The sequence below is a fragment of the Habropoda laboriosa genome, unplaced genomic scaffold (genome assembly GCF_001263275.1).
Source record: "Habropoda laboriosa isolate 0110345459 unplaced genomic scaffold, ASM126327v1 scaffold222, whole genome shotgun sequence".
In the NCBI taxonomy this organism is placed as follows: Eukaryota; Metazoa; Arthropoda; class Insecta; order Hymenoptera; family Apidae; genus Habropoda; species Habropoda laboriosa.
In genome coordinates this window covers 48445-71444 of record NW_017100319.1, presented here as the reverse complement: position 1 = coordinate 71444, position 23000 = coordinate 48445, and the positions used below count along the sequence as shown (strand labels likewise).

At 41.3% G+C, this 23000-nt stretch overlaps 5 protein-coding genes across 6 annotated transcripts in view; 1 reads left to right on the top strand and 4 right to left on the bottom strand.

The window, feature by feature from the left end:
• Positions 1-265: 265 nt before the first annotated feature.
• Positions 266-5854, bottom strand: LOC108574114 (transmembrane protease serine 9-like). Its single transcript, XM_017936632.1, has 10 exons — positions 5580-5854; positions 4944-5134; positions 4577-4874; positions 4223-4494; positions 3782-4123; positions 3365-3449; positions 1439-1671; positions 1063-1357; positions 713-984; positions 266-613 (listed from the first exon to the last, which is right to left on the bottom strand). Exons 1-10 carry the CDS (start codon positions 5629-5631, stop codon positions 266-268), a joined length of 2388 nt encoding a protein of 795 aa, XP_017792121.1. The 5' UTR covers positions 5632-5854.
• Positions 5855-6298: 444 nt separating this feature from the next.
• Positions 6299-8421, bottom strand: LOC108574155 (serine protease easter). The gene is made up of 3 exons (XM_017936683.1): positions 8219-8421; positions 7385-7822; positions 6299-7292 (listed from the first exon to the last, which is right to left on the bottom strand). Exons 1-3 carry the CDS (start codon positions 8277-8279, stop codon positions 6583-6585), a joined length of 1209 nt encoding a protein of 402 aa, XP_017792172.1. The 5' UTR covers positions 8280-8421; the 3' UTR covers positions 6299-6582.
• Positions 8422-9598: 1177 nt separating this feature from the next.
• On the bottom strand, positions 9599-10853 carry LOC108574157 (protein SDE2 homolog). The gene is made up of 2 exons (XM_017936685.1): positions 10469-10853; positions 9599-10386 (listed from the first exon to the last, which is right to left on the bottom strand). The coding sequence occupies exons 1-2, from the start codon at positions 10571-10573 to the stop codon at positions 9667-9669; spliced, it is 825 nt and encodes a 274-aa protein (XP_017792174.1). The 5' UTR covers positions 10574-10853; the 3' UTR covers positions 9599-9666.
• A 344-nt stretch (positions 10854-11197) lies between these two features.
• LOC108574156 (ataxin-7-like protein 3) lies at positions 11198-13122 on the bottom strand. The gene is made up of 3 exons (XM_017936684.1): positions 13072-13122; positions 12150-12590; positions 11198-11970 (listed from the first exon to the last, which is right to left on the bottom strand). Exons 2-3 carry the CDS (start codon positions 12364-12366, stop codon positions 11198-11200), a joined length of 990 nt encoding a protein of 329 aa, XP_017792173.1. The 5' UTR covers positions 12367-12590; positions 13072-13122.
• Positions 13123-13832: 710 nt separating this feature from the next.
• LOC108574154 (eukaryotic translation initiation factor 5B-like) overlaps positions 13833-23000 on the top strand; it is a 13515-nt gene continuing 4347 nt past the window's right edge. The window contains exons 1-5 of one of the 2 annotated variants that reach the window (XM_017936681.1): positions 13833-14243; positions 20073-20111; positions 20618-20896; positions 21280-21368; positions 21475-21767. In XM_017936681.1, coding sequence (XP_017792170.1) covers positions 14169-14243; positions 20073-20111; positions 20618-20896; positions 21280-21368; positions 21475-21767 — 775 coding nt within the window. In that variant the 5' untranslated portion in view covers positions 13833-14168. The remainder of the gene's footprint in view (positions 14244-20072; positions 20112-20617; positions 20897-21279; positions 21369-21474; positions 21768-23000) is intronic. The other variant, XM_017936682.1, reaches the window with a different exon arrangement.

Here is a 23000-nt window from a genome sequence, read left to right as displayed (position 1 = left end):
TATATTAAAACAGACGTCCAATTTGTGAAATTTCCTTTTAATGTCGTTGTAAAATAATTAAAGCTGCGAGATATTGTGCGATGCGATTAATATATACAATCATGTATAATCGTGATGTAATAATATTCATCGTAAGAAAGAAATTGCAAATAAAGTGCTTGGACATTAGAAACGCTCTTTTTAATTCGATTCGTTTGTAAAAATTGATAAGCTGTTAATTGTAAAAATGCAGTGGTAAAAAGAGTAGTTTCAACATATCGTTACTTTATGCTGTAATAGTGTTCAAGATCCAATCCATGTAATACGCAACGCGGGTATGAACTGCGGCAAATCCTTCCATACCACAATTTTTTGGCCCAAAGCTGACAATTCCGTGCTGAACATATCTCAGGTTATTATCGTATACTCCAAGAGCTTGAAGCGGCCCACCGCTATCTCCCGAGCAAGAATCTAAACCTCTTTTACCACCCGCGCATATCTGCTTGTACGAAATATTCACTTTGCTCTTAAACTGATTTTTACATTTCTCTAGACTCACTAGCGGTAATTGAACTTGGAGCAAATCTTGACTTCGTAATCCACGTTCGGTCATTCCCCAACCCGTCGCGATCATCTGTTATCGAATACGAGAGTTAGCGATATTTGCAACAAGGCGAATAGAATAAACAGCATCGAGACTAGAAAGTAGTTGGTTCGCGATAATCACGTTTACCTTTTTTCGGGTGATGTTAGCGGCTGTTCCAGTTGGCAAGCATATCGGCCGAACGCTTTGCGGCGTAAGATCGGCATCTGCGTTCAGTCGTATCAATCCAATGTCGTTGATCAGTTTTACGTTCGAGTATTCCGGATGATAGTGCACACTCTCTATACCAAAATCTTGATATCTCTCGGCACAAACAACTTCGAGACCGTCGGCATCTTTGTCACAGTCACGTTCGGTGCTTAAATCGTGATCTCCAAGTCGTACTCCGATCAGCTGGAAATCTAGCAGCAATTTATAGAAACGTTATCCTGTATCTTTACCGATCGAATTATGTCATTCTCACCAACGATCCGACTTACTATTCTCCAACAATGTAACGCAGTGGGCGGCAGTAAGTATGTATCGTTTGTTGATTAAGGTCCCTCCGCACCTGTATCTCGTTTCTCTGCCGTTGTCGTGTAAAAGCATAGCCATCCACGGGAAATCAAAGACGCCGGTTTTGTTTCCACCGAAGATCTTCTGTTGTGTCACCGGGCCGCACACGTCGTGACTCAACAGTGGTAAATTCGGATGATTCGTAACGTCCGGAGGATCTGGAATTCCGGACATCACGTTCGGTTCTTCCGTTAGCCGTGAAGAAGGCGTTACCGATTCCTAAAAATCGTTACAATTTATCGCAACGCGTTTCATTTGAATTTTCCTAACGGTGAAAATACGTCATACGAAATGTTCCACCTGTTGTTCGCAGCATACTTTCGGAACGGTATTCTCGAATCCGCATTGTAAACTGCTCATGTAGTCCTGAAGTTCTTTCAACAATGGTTTTCGCGTTTGAAAAATTTCTATTATTGGCTTGCAATTGTATATATTGGTACAAACACCAGGTTTATTCCGCGGTGAAACACATGTTTCTGCTCCAAAAAAATCTTCTCGTCCAGATTCCTCGTTTGGATTATCGAATGTAATATCTGCAATTATCACCACGGAAGTAAAGATGTCACATGAGATTAGCATTCGGTGTACGAACGTTGCCGAGCTATTGTGTATAGCGTTGATTACAATCAGAATTAAAATGCACGTATGGCATTGCGCGCGTTGTACGTTACCGATCGAACGAAATTTTCATTTTCTGGCTGCAAATTATTTTTCCTTTTCAAGCCCCGGTGCGGCTCACGATCGTTCGTTACTTTGTATTTTCTTTTTTCCCAATGCCCCCCGCCAAAGAGAGAAAAACCAAAAACAAAAAATCCAAAAAAAAGGCACGAAAGAAAGATAAGAACAGTATGGTATTTTACGATCGTGTAAAGTTGTTACGATCATTGGCAAATTACAATGAATCAAACAACGGAGTAATTACTCACTCGCGCTGGTTCCACAGAGGATCATAAGCCCTACTAAAAGGTGACGAATCATATCGATCCAGAAATTTTTTCTTTCTCTTGAAAAGAAATTCGAAGATACGTGTACCGTAATTTTCCAGCCAGATAGGGATACTCGTAAGAACACTTCACTTTTCTTACTTGGTCTTTCTAACGCAGTAAAATCCTACTCATGGCGTTGGAGAAGCCACACTTGCAATTTTTCAAATCAGCGGCCAAGCGGACAAACCAGTTTTGAAATCTGTTTATATATGTACTCATTGCTTTCACGAAGAACGGATCCACGCGACACTAACTGCTGTGATATGCTTTAAGGCTTGGACTTTAATTCATTAAAATTCCAAATTTGATGCGCGCTTACACTAAAATATATTTTTAAGTTTTGATTAATAAATTAATTCATTTATTTAATATCTATATGTCTTTTTATTTTACTATTTTCATTTCTTAACTTTCTTTTGTTATATTGGTTCTAACGTTGAGATACTTTTTTCTTTGTCTTTTTACAATGAGCTCGTGATATTATTCGGGAAAGTATATTTCAGGGGTTACATATGTACATATATAAATTTTTAAAGTTTAGTATAGTTTTATTTATTATTACTGAATTATTTTTTTTTATTTCATTTTTTTGGATCTTTTTTTCAATTTCACCAGCAATTGATATTGGTATATTATGATCCCAATTATTAATTTCATTTTTTGATCCTTATGATATTCCTTTATTAAATTCAGTAATATTAATCTCTTCCGGGTTGACTGCTTCATGAAGTCATAATGGTTTATTAGCTGGTAATTATTCTAAGTTAACTAATGGGTTGGTTTTAACTATATTTTTTTTTTTTAGGACTTTATTTTCCATTAATTCAATATATTCAATATTTTGATTCGTTATTTAGAATTAACGATTGGGATTTTTTGGTCGGGTTTTACATACATATTGACTGAATTTCGATCGATACATATTTATTTATTGTCGATTTTATTATTTTTATACGTCAAGTTTAAAATTTTTAATTTACTACAGGGTGGGGTTATTTGCGATAATGTGAAAAAATGTTACATGTAATACTTGCACGGTATTGAGGGGGACATTTAAACATTTTCTGCGTGGGTGGAGGTATAAGGGAGATTTCAAGGTGATCTCTATTTCTTTTTAAACGGAATGCTATGTTTCTGTTATCGCGATGCGACAGCCGGCGTTGAGACGACTTCAGCAAGCTATATCATTGATGGTCGTGCAAGGTGAAATGTGGTAGTAAAATAAACTTTCTTACATTACCGGAGATGTTCGAAGTGGTGACCGTTTGCGTCAATGCACAGTTGCAATCGTCGTACCGTTGCATCATGTGCATGTCTCGTCGTCTCTGAACTTATTCCAGCACATGCTGTATTTCACAGATCCGCACTTTTACGTGTGTACTATTAGAAAATATACCACTGAACGTTCACCAAATGATGTGGTTACAGCACGACGGATATCCAGCACGTTATGCTCGGAGAGTAAGAGATGCACTTAACGAACTTTACCCAAATTGACGGATAGGAAGAAAGAAATCGTACGAAAGAAATTGCAAATAATGTGTTCGGATATTAGCAACGCTGTATTTAATTCGACTCGTTTGTAAAAATTGATAAGCTGTTAATTGTAAAAATGCAGTAGTAAAAAGAGTAGTTTCAGCATATCGTTACATTATGCTGTAATAGTGTTTAGGATCCAATCCATGTAGTACGCAATGTGGGTATAAACTCCGGCAGATCCCTCCGTAGCACAAGGTATAGTCCCAAAGCTGACAACTCCGTACTGAACGTATCTCAGATTATTATCGTACACACCAGGAGCTTGAAGCGGCCCACCGCTATCTCCCGAACAAGAATCTAAACCTCTTTTACCACCCGCGCATATCTGCTTGTACGAAATATTCACTTTGCTCTTAAACTGATTTTTACATTTCTCTAGACTCACTAGCGGTAATTGAACTTGGAGCAAATCTTGACTTCGTAATCCACGTTCGGTCACTCCCCAACCCGTCGCGATCACCTGTTATCGAATACGAGAGTTAGCGATATTTGCCACAAGGCGAATAGAATAAACAGCATCGAGACTAGAAAGTAGTTGGTTCGCGATAATCGCGTTTACCTTTTTCCGGGTTATGTTCGCGGCTGTTCCAATTGGCAAGCATATCGGCCGAACGCTTTGCGGCGTAAGATCGGCATCTGCGTTCAGTCGTATCAATCCAATGTCGTTGATCAGTTTTACGTTCGAGTATTCCGGATGATAGTGCACACTCTCTATACCAAAATCTTGATATCTCTCGGCACAAACAACTTCGAGACCGTCGGCATCTTTGTCACAGTCACGTTCGGTGCTTAAATCGTGTTCTCCAAGTCGTACTCCGATCAGCCGGAAATCTAGCAGAAATTTATAGAAACGTTATCCTGTATCTGTAACGATCGAATTATGTACGCCATTCTCACCAACGGTCCGACTTACTATTCGTCAACAATGTGACGCAGTGGGCGGCAGTGAGTATGTATCGTTTGTTGATTAAGGTCCCTCCGCACCTGTATTCCGGAACCTGTCTGCCGTTGTCGTATAAAAGCAGAGCCATCCACGGGAAATCAAAGACGCCGGTTTTGTTTCCACCGAAGATCTTCTGTTGTGTCACCGGGCCGCACACGTCGTGACTCAACAGTGGTAAATTCGGATGATTCGTAACGTCCGGAGGATCTGGAACTCCGGACATCACGTTCGGTTCTTCCGTTGGCCGTGGAGAAGGCGTTACAGATCCCTAAAAATCGTTACAATTTATCGCAACACGTTTCCTTCGAATTTTCTTAACGATGAAAATACGTCATACGAAATGTTCCACCTGTTGTTCGCAGCATACTTTCGGAACGGTATCCTCGAATCCGCATTGTAAACTGCCTATGTAGTCCTGAAGTTCTTTCGACAATGGTTTTTGCGTTCGAAAAATTTCTATTATTGGCTTGCAATTGTATATATTGATGCAAATACCAGGTCTATTCCGTGGTGAAACACATGTTTCTTCTGCGGAAAAAACCTCTTGCTTAGACTTCTCGGTTGGATTATCGAATATAATATCTGTGACTATCACCACGGAAGTAAAGATGTCACATGAGATTAGCATTCGGTGTACGAACGTTGCCGAGCTATTGTGTATAGCGTTGATTACAATCAGAATTAAAATGCACGTATGGCATTGCGCGCGTTGTACGTTACCGATCGAACGAAATTTTCATTTTCTGGCTGCAAATTATTTTTCCTTTTCAAGCCCCGGTGCGGCTCACGATCGTTCGTTGCTTTGTCTTTTCTTTTTTCCCAATGCCCCCCCGCCGAAAGAGAGAAAAAACGGAAAACAAAAGAAGAACAGATACGAAAGAAAGAAAAGAACAGTATGGTATTTTAGGATTGTGTAAAGTTGTTACGATCATTGGCAAATTACAATGAATGAAACAACGGAGTAATTACTCACGCGCGCTGGTTCCACAGAGGATCACAAGCCCTATCAAAAGGTGACGGATCATATCGATCCAGAAATTTCTTCTTTCTCTTGAAAAGAAATTCGAAGATACGTGTACCGTAATTTTCTAACCACTCGTAAGAACACTTCACTTTTCTTACTTGGTCTTTCTAACGGAGTGAAATCCTACTCACGGCGTTGGAGAAGCGACAATTTTGAAATCTTGACTTGTATTTATCTACTTGTTGCTTTCGCGAAGAACGGATCCACGCGACAGTCTCCGCGATACTAACTGCTGCCATCTGCTGAGTTTGATAAGTCTCCCAATTAGAGAAAGGCAACTACCGCCCAGGCAAAGGGAAGGGGTTACGAGGAAAATTCTTGCGACTAATAAGAATGCAGGATTTTAAGTTGAGGACAGACGCTTGTCCTTTTGACCCGTTCATTTTTTTAGCAAACAGATCGGAGCATTCCGAAGATCGTTTTTTATCCTTTTGAAGGAAATAAAATGAAAATGAGGATGCCGATGTATATACATATAGTACGTAGATACGTAGTTAGTGCGGTGGGATAGATTTTCCCTTCCGAGAAAAGGACTGCTCATTCCGTCTTGGTGGGTTGAGGATTGAAACAACTCAGGGATTTCCAATTCCAACATCGACCGTACTTTACGTCATGCGGCGGACAATGCGATTTGTCGTAGAGATGGCGACAGAAGTAATTAGCTAATATCGTTTGAAAAATGGAAGGCACTTTATTCGAGTAGGAAGAAAATAGGAATATAGTTGCAGTAGTGCGCTGGAAAGATGCAATTTTTACATGACACTCTCCGTGATCTATTGCCGCCCGATAACCTTTCACGCCGATAACAAACGAATACGTAACAATCTTATCGTTACAAAAGGCGAAGAAATTTTGTCTGCGGGCAAGCGTTGCTATATTCTACAATAGTAGTGTAAGAAAATGTGAAAATTGAAGGTAACGGTATAGAAATATATTGCGTGTAACATCAATTTCAAGCCCTCATTTTGCTAAGTATCCACGGAACGAAATCGATCACTCTGGTATAAACTCCGGGCCATCCGACTGTTCCGCAATTCTTGGGTCCAACGGAAACAATGCCGATCAGCGTCCATCTTCCGCTACCATCCTGATTTCTCTCCACACCCATCAACGGTCCACCTGAATCACCTTGGCAGGAGTCTTTGCCTTTTTGCCCACCGGCGCAAATTTGCCCGTAACCGAGAGTCGTTACCTCTCTATAGATCGTCTTGCATTGTTCTTTATCGAAGACTGGCAAAGATAATTTTAGCTTCACGTTCGACGACGACCTGTTCTCCGTTCTTCCCCAACCGGCCACGAACAATCTTTGCCCGACGGAGGCGCTCGGTGGCAGGCAAATTGGTTTGATGTAATTGGTGAAGGAAACGTCGCGAGATAATCTTAGCAAAGCTATATCGTATCTCCGATCTGTCATTGTTGGCCGATAACTCTCGTGGATCATTTGTTCCTCGATTCCAACCGATACGGTACTGTCCGCGCAAACAACGCTGTCGATGTCATCTTGGATGCAGTCGGGATCGGTGTCGGTGTTGTATTCGCCTAAACGAACGGCATCCAATTTCCAGGTTTTTGGTATATCCGTGTACGAGACACAGTGACCTGCGGTAAGAACGTAACGCCGGCTGATAAGAACTCCACCGCAAGATGTGCCCCTTCCGTTTGCTAAAAAATGTCACTTTATATCATTTAACTTCCTTCCCCACTTATAGACACACCGATCATCGTTCACCTCCCTTTATCCTTCGAATCCTTACGTTTTTTGTACTCCAAAAGTACCGTCCAGGGAAATTCGTCGAGGTCCGTACGTTCTCCACCGAATATCCTTTGGGACAGATCTTTGCCACAATTGTTGGGAAGCAGAGGATTGTTGGAGAAGTCGTACCGCAGGTTTGCGTCGTCGGTAGTCTTCTCGTCGGTATTTTCTTGACCTGAGTTTTGATTCGATCCGAAATTATCTCCGAGATAAACTTGTTCACCTCGAGATGGAACGTTCATGTTCCCGCTTTGAATTGGGCAACAAACACGGGGAAGATTGCCGTCGAAACCGCACTGGGATTGCCGTAGATAGTCTACAACATCTGGCTTAAGGGGTTTCGTTTCGAGGATTCTCAACAACTGCGGACACTGGCGTATTCCTATACAAGAACCGGCTAAATTACCGGGTGTCACACAATTCGATTGCCCTTGAAATTCTAAAAGAGAAAGTCATCTTCGTAACATTAAAAAGATATTATTATAATGATGAGCGATGCGTGCCTGGCCTTGAGAGTATGCGCATAAATGTGAACCTGTATCGCGCATTCGTATACATAGATTCTTATTTACTTTGATGCAGCGACGATTCTTCCCGCAGTGTCGTAATTCCGCGTTATCCAAGGAAACATCGATCAATTCGAAGAATATATTACAGCGTTACTTAACGTTTCCTCCTACCGTTATCAATTTTTCCATTTCGAGCGATTATTGCAGAAATAATCGTTTCGTCGAGGACGTCCAAGATTAATCCAATTAATAACCAATGCCAACACACATCGTTCAAATGGTTAATCGAATTTTAGCAAGTATAATTATTCGTTTCGTTCACTTACGTCCAGCTACACGACTAAATATCACCGTTTGTAGAATACCTAAAATAAATAATCGAACCATCTTCTTTGTTTGGTAGAACGCGAAGAATTACACTACTAATCGTTGAGAAAGACGAAGCATCAATTCTCACCGATGCTTTTTCAGTTATTAAAAGTGAATTCGATACGTGTTCAACGTGCCAAAAGAGGCTGCGCTATGTATGAGATCAAGAAACCAACTAACAGCGTCGCTGATAGAGTGACCGGTACCAGGGTCAACTGGTTTCCCCCCTACCTATAAATAAGTCCGTATCCATCGAATGAGTAACTCTGTCATTTTGGTTTTTCACAGTTCCTTCTTTTATTCATTTTAATCACTTTCTTCAACTTTACAGGACTTCAAGGTTCGCAAGCAACTACATTTGCTTCAACTTTAAAGTTGTCGAGCACATACATACTTACGTTTTATCGTGTATTACCAATAAGATATAAATTACAAATACGTGTACTTACTATTACCGATAATTTGTGCGTAACCCTGTTTACTTGGCATACGTACATAAGCACGTATACATTCTACATACTACTAGTGGTGCAGTCCAATGTAATAACGAAAGAAAAAAGAATACCGAACGTTAGGCTCCACTTTCATTTTCCTTCTTTGAATCGTACATATGTATGTATATCGAACAGAAGAACGTCAACCCCGATATTCTTTGCTTTTGTTTATACGTAAATATTTTGAGCTGTATATACCATGATGTAACAAAAAATTTTAAATTTAACAAGGGAAATTAAAAATGACTGTGGAATATAATGTTTGTACGTCGTCACCTATGCTAACAGATTCATCACCTCTTAAGAAAAAACGAATTTACCAAAATGTGAGATTTATCTATAACTTCTGATTACTGCATTTTTAAACATACATTTTAAAAAGCTTAAAAAAATAACTATAGATAACTATTTTCAGCATACTTCAAGTAAAAAATATAAATTATATTACATTTGTCTGGGTGCTTTAGTGAATATGATACAAACGCAAATTAAGAATAGGTGTGCACAAAATAATAAACGCAAGTATAAAGAAATACTTGTAAATGACTCTTTTAAGTCGTTTGTTACATCAGTAGCCTTATTTGCAGTGGGTGTTAAACTTACTACTGAATTAGTTGCCTGGAAAGTATTTTAACTCCTTCTAAAAAGGTTTCAAAAAATGCTAACAAGATTATTTTAAATCTATTCACAGTCAATGTTATGTTAATACTTCTACATATATATTATATTTAAACCTTATATACCAATTACTACTGTAAAATCAATGCTCGACTTAATAATATAACAATTAAAGGTATACAATTGTTAAATTATGCTATTTTTTTAATGATAAACAATTTTGCTGCACGTGACAAATGTTATACAGGTATTTTAAGGCATTTATTGGTATACTTTGACATTAAAAATTTACTTTAATCTGGCCTGGCAGGTTCTTTTTCATCTTCGACTTTACTTGAATTTTCACTACCAACTTCATTCTCAGAACTTGCCTCTGAATCTATATTTTCTATTTTACTTTTATTTTCAATTCTTCCTCCACTTTCGTCACTGGAATGTCCACTATCGTTTGACATTAGTTCTGTACTTTTGACTACTTCCTCTGACTTCTTTTCTTCTCCCTCACTTTCATCGGAACTGTTGGTAAGTTCATCTGAATCGATATCAAGATCTAATAATATTTTCTTTTTATTTGGTTTAAATTCGTCGTTGCGTTTTCTTTTTACTCCAACAGTGGCCATTTTAAAACCTTCTTCAACTGCATTTCCAACTCTTTCTGTAAGAGCTGATCTTTCGCGCTCGTAAGTTTGATCTTTAAACTCGTGTCTAGGTTCGGCACAAAGTCTTTCCAACTTCTTTTTTTTACGTTCTGCCGCTTCCTCTTCTCGTTTTCCTTGTTTCTCAATCCAAACTTTTAGTCTTTTTTCTTCGTTGATATCACGAAGTCTGCGTCCACTTAAATCTCTACAAGCTTCGCGATTTGTAGTTTTCTCGATTTGTGCCCCGATTGCTCGTAGCATGGAACCGAAACCTCCTTTTCCACCGAACAATCTTGGTACAACGGAAATATAACCATTGTAACAAGTGGTATTTTCATCCACGAGCTTTCCATTGTGTATAACGTAAAAATTCTCCTGCAATAAATTTCGTGAAACATTGTTCAAATTATTTTTAACTGTTGAACGAATAATGTTAAGGTTAGATTAATATGCTTACGGAAAAACCTTTAATTTGATCGCGCAATTCGTAAACTTTAAGTGGAGTATCGGTTGTAAGGATCTGTTTCATGCCAAAGGCGTCACTTATTTGTACACTTAACATTTTTATTCTGTTATTTTATTTGAAAGTATGAAACGTTTTCCTAAGATTAGGTACGGCGAGTTACGTTGAAACTTGCCACAGCATTAACAGAAATGCGTGTGGTAATGCACACAAGAGACATGCGCAGAAAAATTTCTGATGCTACCCTTCGTCGATATTTCACATCGAAGCAACTCTTCACGAAGAATATTTCGTAAAAGGATAACGATTCGATGCAATTCACTATAGATACGCAACGACGACAACCTTATTTATATACGTTAAACGATGCTCAATCAAATATGGCGTATAATCATGCAATAATTCATATACACGACTTCAAGTGCAGTGTATCTTGGCGCAGCGCCCCCTACTATTAAAACAATGAAATATTCATTGGTTGTTGTACTTAGATACGTAATACTTGTTTAAATAAATCTGCCAGGGGTGTGTAGAAATGAAAAAAAAAATGAATTACACATTCCAGAGCAATTCGATCGAATAAAATCGAGACATTTTTGCATTTGTATTTTATGGTGAATGATACATTTTTCAAGCTTTGTACAATGCGTAGGAACATTATTATTACATAATTTTCCCTGTTAGAAAATTCTTATTACTAAAAAGTAATTTAAACGAACTGCTTTAATCTCCTTGCGAAATAGGCGATCCACGATCGCGTTTCGAACCTTTTCCTTTGCCTTTTGTTTTTGTTTCCCGTTTCCTACTTATCGAGGATGTCGACGTTGTAGATGTAGAATCTGCCGGGCTCGAGTGACTTGAACCTTCGCGATCCCAACGCGCTAATGCCTCTCTTAAATTTTGTCCATCTCCTTCTTCGTACGTATCTACATCTACATGAAGATTATCTTGACCAGGTTGTGCATTGTTTCCGGATTCTAAATTTGCTCGCATTTCTTTCCTTTGATCTTCCGTGTGTTGCGGACACCGCATAGATCGTGTACATAATTTTTTGGTATGTTCTGATATTACTCCACAAATTTGAGTTAGCAGAATCCTTTTATCTTCCAAAGACATATTTTCATAATTCGACGGAGAATTTTCATTACTACTATGAATATGTTCATTTACACTCTCTCCGTTTCTTTGACTGTTCTTTTGTTGCTTCGTTCTTTTTATACCATTGCGATCTTTCCTGCGTTTACGCTTGTCGTTATTCAAACTCCAGTCAACGTCGTCGTCGTCGTCGCTTATAACACCGCTGAAGTTGCTAAGATCTTTCGAATTATTGGCTATACGCCTTGATGCGATACGCGAGCTATTTCGTCCCATGCCCATACATTTTTCTAAATGAGTTGCAAAACGACAGGCTGCCACTCCTCTATCACAATTTGGACAATTGCATTCCTGAGATTTTTTGACAGGGTGTTGACCAAAGACGTCCAGTCCAGGGGAATCTTTAACACAAATTTACAATTAAGAAAATTTTCTAACGTTGACAGCTAATTTTGCAAAATGCTGCAGTAGATTCTACAACTTTTTGCAAAACGTTAGAAACATAGTAAACAAACATAACCTGAAAAACAGATCATCTCCGTTACCACTTGTAACAGTATCTTCTAACTATTTCACTTACCGACGATAGCATATGACTCGTCATCAGGTATACCTTCCTCGACAGCTGAACTACCAGTTTTCGTAGTTCGATGTACATCGAAAACGAATCCCATTAAGACCTCGTCGAGAAGATCTTCGTAAATTTCTTTCGTCGCTGACTCTGCATTCTCACTTTTGCTCATAAATTCTAGAAACCGTCTGTTTAACTCTTGAATTTTTTCCTCGGTCACGGACATTCTATGCGTCGAGAATAAACGTACAACGAAATCACCTTCTGTTTACTGTCCCGAAATGACAGACCCGCTTCGTAACATGTGTGCTTCTTGATTTCCGTTTCGGTTTACGTTCGTTCAATTGAAGCGTTTCACGTTAGATACGGCAATGCGTTTACTACGAATGCACGCGTACTTTTCGTGAAGAAACTACTGTTTGACATGTGAATGGTTCACGGAAACTGTTACTAGAAAACAATACCCATACTGTAACTTTTATACACCATACGCTATAACTACGATGACAGCCGGAAGCTTGTAAGCCTATCAAGCACCTTCTACCTGTATTACCTACAGACGGTCAAATCGAAACCTCGCACTAAATTTTCGCAAAAATTTAAATCTCTCAACCATAAATAAATTCTTTCACATTACAGATAACGTGTAGAATATTTTTCAATCTTTATTTTAACGTTAAAATTCTGCAACTTGTTTACCATTTTTATGTCGCATTCAACATTACCGATTTACTACAAAAATATCGTCCAAGTAGTTTATTTGTATTATCAGAAAGATTGACTCTCAGATTAACAACTATATTAATTATTACACACTTTTTGTTCATTTGCTTAATCTTATTTATCGTGTATAATTGACAACACCGTATGTACAACAAATTATAGAAATGTTTTTAACGAAAATGATATCATTTACATAGAAATTACATACACTTTAATGCAGTTGACAATTTTAGCACGTGCGTAATATATTAACTATTGTATCACAGAACAGATGTACTTTTAATAGCTTGTCGTTAATTATTACTAGTCCGAGCAACGCGAACATATTCCGTTCCGTTTCTACATAGAAGAGATTTACAGCCTCCTTACTTGGCAGACCGCGAAAATATCTATCATCATTACCGCCACCCCTCTCTCTAAGACAGATGAATTTCTTTTTAATTTTAAATACGACGTTTGTTTGTAAGATCGTCTACCTTTTCTACTTCTCCACTTCGCAGAAATGTTTCTTTACATTCCTACCGGATAGTGTACTGTATCTAATGGAACCTGCACAACCTAGCGCAAAAATACTGGAGAATTGCCAGTGTAATATCTGATGTAACTGAAGCATAATCGCGGGGATTGAGGCTATTGTTAAATAAACAAACATGACATTGGATGTTTTCGAATTGCGTTAGTTTCTTCTAAAGATAATGTAGAATAACAAGGTCTGTATGTCGCCGAGGAGGATGAGCAGTTGTGGAAAAAGAAAGGGTGAGGAAAGAAAAGAAAAGTGGGAGGATAAAGATCGAAATAGACCAAGTTTCACCCAATTTAATCGAGAGAGAGGGGAAGAATAAAAAAAGAGGGTGAGTCGGTCGGAGTGAAATGGAAAGATCGTGGGAGAGCGATGAAAGGGGGTGGCCGGTTGCAACCTTAACACAATTCTATTTCTTTCGATGCATCAGGCCGTGTGCTGAAAATGACGCAATCAAAGTGGTGACCGCGAGACTCCTCTCGGGGAAGACGCGACATACGTAAAATGTGCTCCTCCGTCTGTATACCGAGGAGAAAGAAGAGGGAGCAAAGTGGGGTGGACCGATCGTGGTAGAAGCCGAAGAAGAGTTTCGGGGAAGGAGCAGAACCGTACGAACCTTCTTCGTGGCCGCAGTAGCGGATCTACATCAGCTTGGTGCGCAACCGTTTTAACATTACGACACATACGAACCGTACGCGTAATTTCTTTGGTCGACGGGTGTTGAAGAGGGAAGAGCGAACGAGCGAATTTTCCGAGCCGAAAAGGAGAACGAACAAATAGGAAAGATGGTTTACGAGAGCGACTTCTACACAACTCGACGGCCCTATACACGGCCCCTCGTCTCGTCCTACAGCGTCACGGTCAGTATGTACATGGGATTGCAAAAAGAGCGGGATGAAGTATGTCTTAATAATGTTTTGCTGGATGGCACTAACGTCGAATAAGAGCCCCGTGTGACACGGAAACACTTTAACCGAAAACCACCCTTCTTTCTTATTCTGACTTTATCTGATCCAGAGTCAACGTTTCGTTCGTTTAACAGTTTCTCGTCGAACATTTTCACGCAATTCAAAACGATACGATTTCTTCCCCCAACGAAATTTGTCCAACGGCGAAACATTGGCTCGAACGTGTTCACGATCGAAAGAACGACACTCCTTGACCACGATACAAATACGATCTAAATGGATCGTTGTTAGTGTCGACCGATCGAATTCGATGCATTTCGAAGTCTCTACTTCCACACTGTATTCCGACTAATGTTTTATTCGTTGCTCCTATACCGTGTCCGCCGCGTAATTATCATTACTCTTAATGTTTATCAGTTTGCCAAACGTTGAAACGTGCACTCGGTGTCTCCCGGATGTCAAATGGTAAATTTAACGTCGATACACAACCTACATTTCAGTAAACGTGCACACTTAACAACACGAATCAAGTATGCGCCAAATGTCAAGTATTATAGAAAAGTTACTCTATAACGTGTAACGGTGATAACCTCCAGTTTACGGAATTCATTTATCAGAGCATCAAAGAACCTCTGACACGAGTTATCCGTCGAATTAAACGGACGGAAAAGATACCTGTTGAACTCACTATGTGTTCCTTTTCAACTTTGTGTTTCGTATGTATGTACTCGTGTATATGTTATACCCTCAAGTTAACAAGGTATTACGTACCTCCTTGTGTCAATTGTCCGAATGCCGTCGGATTTATCTTTATATAATATAAAATCGATAGATTTCTGTTGAAATGAAAAATGAAAAATTGATACCAGCAGCGATTTGAGAGCAAGAGAGTTGGAGGAAAGCCTATTCATAGCGTTGCAGCCATTTTCCGGGACTCTATCGCGTTAAACTTAGATACCGGTACGACCCGGCAAATTTTCGATTCGTGAACAGGAAAATGTATCTGGCCCACGAGTGTGTAATACAGGATGGAAAGGAATTCGAACGCGGGGCATCCTCGAGGGACGAGCGAATTAGAAATACGTTATCTCGAGGGAGGAGAGCTTCCGGAGGAAAAAACGAGGAGGAAGGAGTGATTTTTCCGACAGCTTGGATTATATCGGGGGATTATCGTTCCATTGTTGATCGTGTATCAATGGTGCCGTTAAAAGCTGACCTAAATACCGAACTCCTCGGTGATTCTAACTATGTTCGAAAGATCTTTGCCGAGGTCTCAACTCGGGCGTCACGAACGATTCCAATGACAGAGGTTGATGAATTGACAGAGGAGGAAGCGTGTTTCGATGGTTGAAGATGTTATTAACACACTTCCCGTCTTTCTTCGTTTCACAGTAGAGGGGATCTGTGAGCATCGGTGTTGCGTTACTCTGCCCTAATTTAGACTCGCGACGTACCAGCGACGTTCACTCCCACCACGAGTGCTAAAATTCGTCACGGAAATTCATACGCGATTTCGAGTGGCCATATTTACGTTACAAACTTCTATCGTTACAATTCGCTTTCGACGTAATTCCATCTATTTTTACCGGACACTTCTTGCCGGTTCCACACGAAACGGAAAGAAACGGAAAAGAGTCACAGTTCTCTATCGCGTTCTTCCTCTCTAATCGCAGATCATCCTGAAATATCGATTTCTGCACCGCTACTTCCTAGTGATAAAAGAACGATCGCTACGGAAAAGTTATGTATGTATTATACATAGATATATACCTACTGTATAGAGAGAGAGAGAGAGAGAGAGTTGATATTCTGGCACGAATGATTCACGGGTGTTGAAACGACGATGCGGTACAATAATATTCGTAGGAAGGATATAAAAGAGGGTGTTGCGGTGGAAATCTCGATCAACGATTTGGAATGTGCGGAGGCGAATATGAGGGCGCGGGTGTTGCGTTCCTTGTACACGTATACCATTCACATCACTTCGGTCTATTTTTGCGCGAGGATAAGGAACGCGGGGTGTACCGGTGCGACGAAATAAGCTCGCGTCAAGAATCATCGCGAGGAAGAAAAAGAAGATAGTCCAACGGAAGTCTGCTTAAAAAAATTGGTTTATTTTGTCCAACGATAGATGCACGTAGCGTAACGATAATGCGGAAGAACGGTGTGGAAGTGAAGGCGTCGAAAGGGAAAGTGTTCTTCGATCGAGCTTCGATTCTCTATCGCAAAAAAAGTAAAAAAAAGAGAGAATGATCGGAGGGAGAGAGAGAGAGAGAGAGAGACGAAAGGGAGGAAGCGTCTCCTCGAACCTGATGAAATTTACAGAAACAGGACTACTTCCCTTGGGAAAAAGTGCCGTTCGTTCCACGGCCATCCCTGGTACCGGAACCTTTCACCGTTTGGGGCCGCAAGAAACAGGATCCGAAGAAGGAATTTTACCAATACGTTACCTTGAAGGAGAAGGAGGGTGTTGTGCGTGGGAAGAACCCCGCGAAACAGGAGCACACTCGTCAATTGGTAGACGGTGGCGCGGTGTCAAAGGTCAGCTGGGATGCCGCGACCGAATTGGCGACCAAGGGTCACGTTTTCGAGAAGGGAGTGCTTTCCAGGCCGTCGTCGGCTGCTAAAAGACACGTCGTTACTCCTGCCAGTGGTCGTACCAAAATATTAATGGCACTCCAGACGCCATCTTGGTACCGATTTTAGAAACAAACGGACACGACATTTCAATGGAAGATTCCGTTTTCCGTGAGAAACAAGAACTCGAGAACTCGATACGACTGAAAGATATTTTGATACCTTGCTTCGTAGAATAGAATTTACAGTAGTTGCTCGCTCAATATTATTATAGAATACGTACATAGTTGGTTGCAACCGCTTTTCACCGTTTCTTCGTTCGCCGGGTAAAAAGATTACGTAGCGCGTGTGTTATATTTCCAGAGGGATGTTGCAATACAATTCGAGTGTCTTTGTTTTCACGCATTTTCGTGCACCATTTTTTTTTTTCTAGCGCTTACTCTGTTTTCCACAACTCAAGAGTATTTATAGAAACTACGAATAGTTGATCGATATACCTCGCTGCCGTTTACATTTCACACTATCTTTGTATGCAGATCGAGAGCAAATAAAGTGAATCCTGGTCGATTTTGAACAGCGTGTTTACTGGATCCGTTCCCAAGACACGTTTACGAATAGCGAGGATCCCGTTAGGAAATACCCCGTTCTATAATAATCGCGAACCGAGCTACAATTGTCCGTTGTAGAAAAAGGGAGAAAATCGTTGCCGGTGTATTTTAGGCCTGTGGTATTATTGGCGGCTGTGAAATTTATACCTACCTACTTACTTACTACCAATAGCCGGAAGACTCGCGGAGCTTCCCAGAGATTAATGATCTCGAGTAAGGTTGAAAGAGTCTGTGGGTAAAGCTTTTGGGACGAAAACCGACGTCGAAACGAGACACCGAGATGCACTCGTGTAGTATATGGGCAAAGAACACGAACATAACGTACACACTATCGCGTAACGTTATCCATGTGTTTCTTGGCAAGGGTGAATTTAGTTGCTCAACGTTGCACTCAGAGTGTCCTGAATATCTCGGCAAGGAGACATTATTAATGCATACGTGTACCGCTCTACCGTTTATAATTGGCCCGCACGTTGTGTGTCTACAGATAGATCGATATAATTATTACCGCGAATCATCTTAGCGGTCCGCTTACTTTTTTCTTCCGCACAGTAACATTCTTAACACCGAGGAAATTCGAGTAACGTTGATAACGCTGCGAGATGAACCCGACCAAGTACGTACGCGGTTGTATTTGTTCCCGCGTAACCATTATTCCGTGACACACGATGTCCTTTCCTCCTGTACGTGTTATTCCGAAACGGAGAACAGAGCAAAACAGAAGTCACTTTTTAAGCAGGCAGATTCGATAGCGACAGGACGAGGGTGATGGAATTTAGGAAACTCGACGCGTAAAAGAAGCGTTCGTTTTTCACTTGACAAGACGAGAGGATACTCTCGATCCATTTTTGTCGTTGAGAGAGAGGGAGAGAGAGAGAAAGAGAGTGCGACAAATTTAGATATTTTTCAAAGATCAAGTTCTGTTCTCCGGAAATGCCTGTTCTCCACATTGTTGACCTTGTGTAACCCGAATCTATAGACACCTCGGCATTACGTGGTTCGTGACTATCCGGAAGTCGGGCTGAGGACTGCTCAAGAGCAGTACAGCTATGCCTACACCAACACCAGCTCGGCGAGTTCTTCTTCCTCTACGGATCCGTACAGCCGTCGTCCGCAGAGGAATAGCTACACCGAAGAGAACGTCGTCAAGAGGGAAAGCGGACCGTACGGATCGTACTCGACCGAGAGATCGTCTAGGACATCGAGCGGCGGCGGTCCTGGAAGTTATCATTCCTCTTACGAGTCCCACTCTTCCGGTCGTTTACCTGGCGGTACCACTTACCGCCATTTCTCTTACCGCGTCTAAATTCTCGACCCGACGGCCTCCGATGCTTGTTTCGTTTCACCGATCTCGACGTCACGGCGGCAATTCTCCGTCTTTCAAATTTCCTATCACACACTTATCGAACTTGATCTGGCTAACTTAACGAATCCCTCTCTTTTCGTTTCAACGAACGTAGGCCTAGCTAATGTACATCGATTTTGGTGAAACGGACGAACCACCTTCCTACCTTTCGACTCTTCGAATAGTTGATCTAATGTGGATAGTTATCTGTTGTATTTATAGGTGCGATGAATTTTTACAGGAAGGCGGTTGAAAATCGCTATACGAGTGTATACATATAGTTGTAACAAACATGTAACGTAGCTGCGTTTAGGTGTTTTACAGCTAGTCTCGCTAATCATTGGATACCATAAAAAAGTATTGTTCGACACGATTAACAGCTTGGTAGCACGATACTGAATCTGTAGTAGAAGAAGGCGCAGCGTGGCGAATATTGTAGCGATGTTTTTGTAACGATTAGAACGAATCGAAAAGTGCGGTAATTTCACACTTTCTTCATTTTTCTTCGATGCGTCCAACGTAGAAATTCTTTTTTTCGCAATCCCTTTCCTTCCACTTTATGGATTACACGCGTGGAGTGTTCCTTTTTTTTTCTTTCATTTTTTGCTTTCGCATAGTGAAGCGGATATTTTATACTTGTGCAAGCATAATTTCGTGTCTTCTAGCGTGTGGAATGGTAGTGTGAATTAATTAAAGAGGATACAGCGCTGTTATACCAATTTCCTAATACATACGTCTATGTGTACCAAAACTACTAATCGTGACTAACAACTCGAAACTCATCTCGATAGACACACAACGCGACAATTGGCCAAATTTCTTGCTCGTGGACGATCGGAACATTTCTGAACCTTTCGTCGAAGGTACACATACACACGCGCGCGCACGCACGCACACACACACACACACACACACTTTCTCTTGTTCTTTTTTCTTTCCGTTAAGCAATCGCGCGCTCTTTATCGGATGATCGTCGTTTGGTAACAGGCACGTGTGTGTGTAAGAAAAAAAAGAAAAGAAAAAAAAAAAGAAGAAATAAATAAATAAAGAGAAAGATGAGCAAAAAGAGTGCGGAGAAAGGATACTGTACTAACCGGGTGTTGTTCTTCTTTCTTTCTATTTTCTATTCTGCTTCCCATGTGACTCCTCGTCCCCCGCCGCCGCCGGATTACGCCCAATATCATCGAAAATCGATTAAACGAAACACACAAAAAATACATCTGTGTAAATACAACGAAAACGGGAGCACAGGATCGACCGATTACCCTACCGATCTCCACGATTCTTCAGGTAAGTATCACGATGCTTGTGCTAGTAAAGAAAGTAGCGCGCTTGCCAATATTCACAGAGTCTTGAACAATGCAAATGCGAAATGCGACAAGTGCGATCGCCGCGACTTCTTCTAATAATCACTTCTTGCCGATCGAACTTACCGGCTTTCGTCAGCTTTCTTCGTCTCCTTTTTTTCTTTCGCTCTGAAACTGCTCTGATAACGACGCTTTTCGGCTTAACATCATCCGCGCCATTTCTCATCCCGTCGCTACTCATTTTTCTACCAATCCCCTGAAAGTTATTGGAAAATCGCTACTTGTCGCAATCTACACAACGATCTCGTTGACGCTTCCCTGCTTGACCGCTTACCGCTGCTGATTGCTCATACTACTGGGAACGAATGCGAACGGAGTGAAAGAAGGCACGCTAGAGCAAAGCAACTGACTCGAAGCTAATTGCTGCTGATGCCACTGGGAATGTAACGATTAGTCGGCGAATTAGTAAAGCAGAGTTCGTGCCTCTAGTTGAGGAGCATTCCTCGCATGCCATACGTGGCTCACAAACGGCTCGTGACTGTAATCCACACGCCGTACCATACCGTGTACCATGGCGGCAGCCTGTTACCGATAAGAGTACACACGCCGTACCATACCGTGTACCATGGCGGCAGCCTGATACCGATAAGAGTACACGCGCGCGTACGTCCCAGCGTCCTCGCAGCTGAGCTCAGCAGGATACGGAACCTGGTCAGGCCCTCCACCGAATCCTACACGGAACGATACCTTCAGTCCAAGGATCATATCGTAAGTCTGCCACGTTTCTCTCTGTTCAGCACCGAACAACCGCTATTACCATCGGTGTCGTCAAGTCATCATCCATGCCATCATCGATCATTCTCGTCGTCGCACCTCCTCCTCTCACCATATCAACTCGTCGATTACTACGACAACATCTCCGGCCATCATCTTTCAGCGGAATCGCGTCGTCTTTTCTCTATCGTTAACGTCGAGATTAGTTTTCGAGTCGCACTTGACTCTACACTGCGGCCATTCCAATTTCGCGTTTCAACGATTATCGCCGTTCACCTGCCGATTAGCAGGACTCTAGTCGAAATAACGATCTGATCATAGTTAAATATCTACTAGCAATTCCTCTCGACGTATACTTTACGTGTCTCTCTTCGCAGTACTTCGACGACGAGGCGAGGGAAATACGTGCGAGAGTGGATTCCCTTCTGCGACGAGTTCACGTCTTCGTTCCACGAGCTGTAGCAAGGTATTTAACGCTTACGGTTACGAAGCGTAAACTCACCGAGCAGCTTCTACGAATTTTGCATACGTACGGATAGATACGTATAAAGGAAATACCGTTTGATTTTTAGCGACTTCCTGGAAGAGATCGTGCCGGAACGCATGCGTAGCGGGGATTACGTTCGTCGACTAATTTCCGGCAAGAGCAACGCAAAGAAAGTTTGGGTAGATCCGGTATCGTGGTACGAGGTACCGGACCGTGGTAACTTCGGTAATCTGGCTTGCGTGAAATATGTCGCCGGCAAGCCACAATCGGTCAGGAAACCCTACTTCAAGGTTGCCGATCTACGTCCGTCGGACATCAAAACCGACGTCAATTTTCTGAGTTACTACAGCAAGAACCGCGAGGCGGCCGCTAACGCCTGTGAGTAATTTCGTTATACCGACCGACAATTACAACAACAACGACCGTTACGAACGCTTTACGATAAATTACCGTGCAACGAAGACAACTTCTACCGGAACAATTACAGAAACTCGAGAAAGAATTTGCTTCGACGCACCACGATCACGATCGAGTACTCGCGAAATCGACCATACGAACGAATTATTCTTTTTTTACTCAATTCGAACATGCTAGAAGCACCGAATAGTATAGTATGTCACAGCGCGGAAAGATTAATTACGAATAATTGCCTAGAGATAGAGAATGCCGATTTGCTACGGATCGACATCGTGGCTGATAAGAGAAGCGACTAGGTGATGGTATTTTATTCGTGGTTGAACTTTCTCGCAGTTCGCTAAAACAAATATACATATACAAGATATAAATGATGAAAAGAATTTTGGAAAATAAAAGCGGCCTTGGGACGCCGTTGTGTGTACCTTTCTTTTCTGGTTTTTTCTTTCCCGCTCGTTTTTCTACGTTTTCTTCTATTTTTTGGATGGATTGCCACGTTGATTCGCACTGTATGATCATTTTTGCTGTGCTGTGCTACTCTTATATATTTTGGCGTTTTTTTTTCCTCGTTCGTTACGTAGTCTCCTCCACTTTGCCTATCTTTTTTTCCTCGTATTTTGTTCAGTAGCTATTTATTTATGTTACATATTGTGTCTAATTGAACATGTACGTGTACGTAGTAACGAAGGTGTGAGACAGAGCATTCGTCTATTTTTTTTCCCTCGTCTACGACGCAACCGACGATCTCGTTGTCGTTTCTCTCTTTCTTTTCTTTTGTTCATCTTCGAGTCGCGTGTTTCGCGGTCGCGCGATCTGGATCGAACGGAGTAAGTAAAGGGCCGAAAAGGGAGGAAGATTGTACACGATGGGCAAGACTCCACTGTGTCAGGCAGAACCAGATGACTGGGACACGCAAACGCGGATAAAAATGGCAGAAGAACCAGTTCGGCTTTTTTGAACGTTTCAGGCAAAGGATGGAGAGATCGGGTTCCAGAGCTCTACGAAGATCCGACTAAATCGAAAAAGAAGGAGGAGGAAGAGAATGAGAACGCGGCGCCCGCCGAGGAGTGACTTCGTTCGCGTTAAATACCGTTTCACTTGAAAAAAAGAAACAAAAAAAATCGACGAGAATCCAGCGCAACTTTCCTCGTGGAAGCGCAACAACGCGTGTGCTTCTGTACAGAAATCACTTCTGAC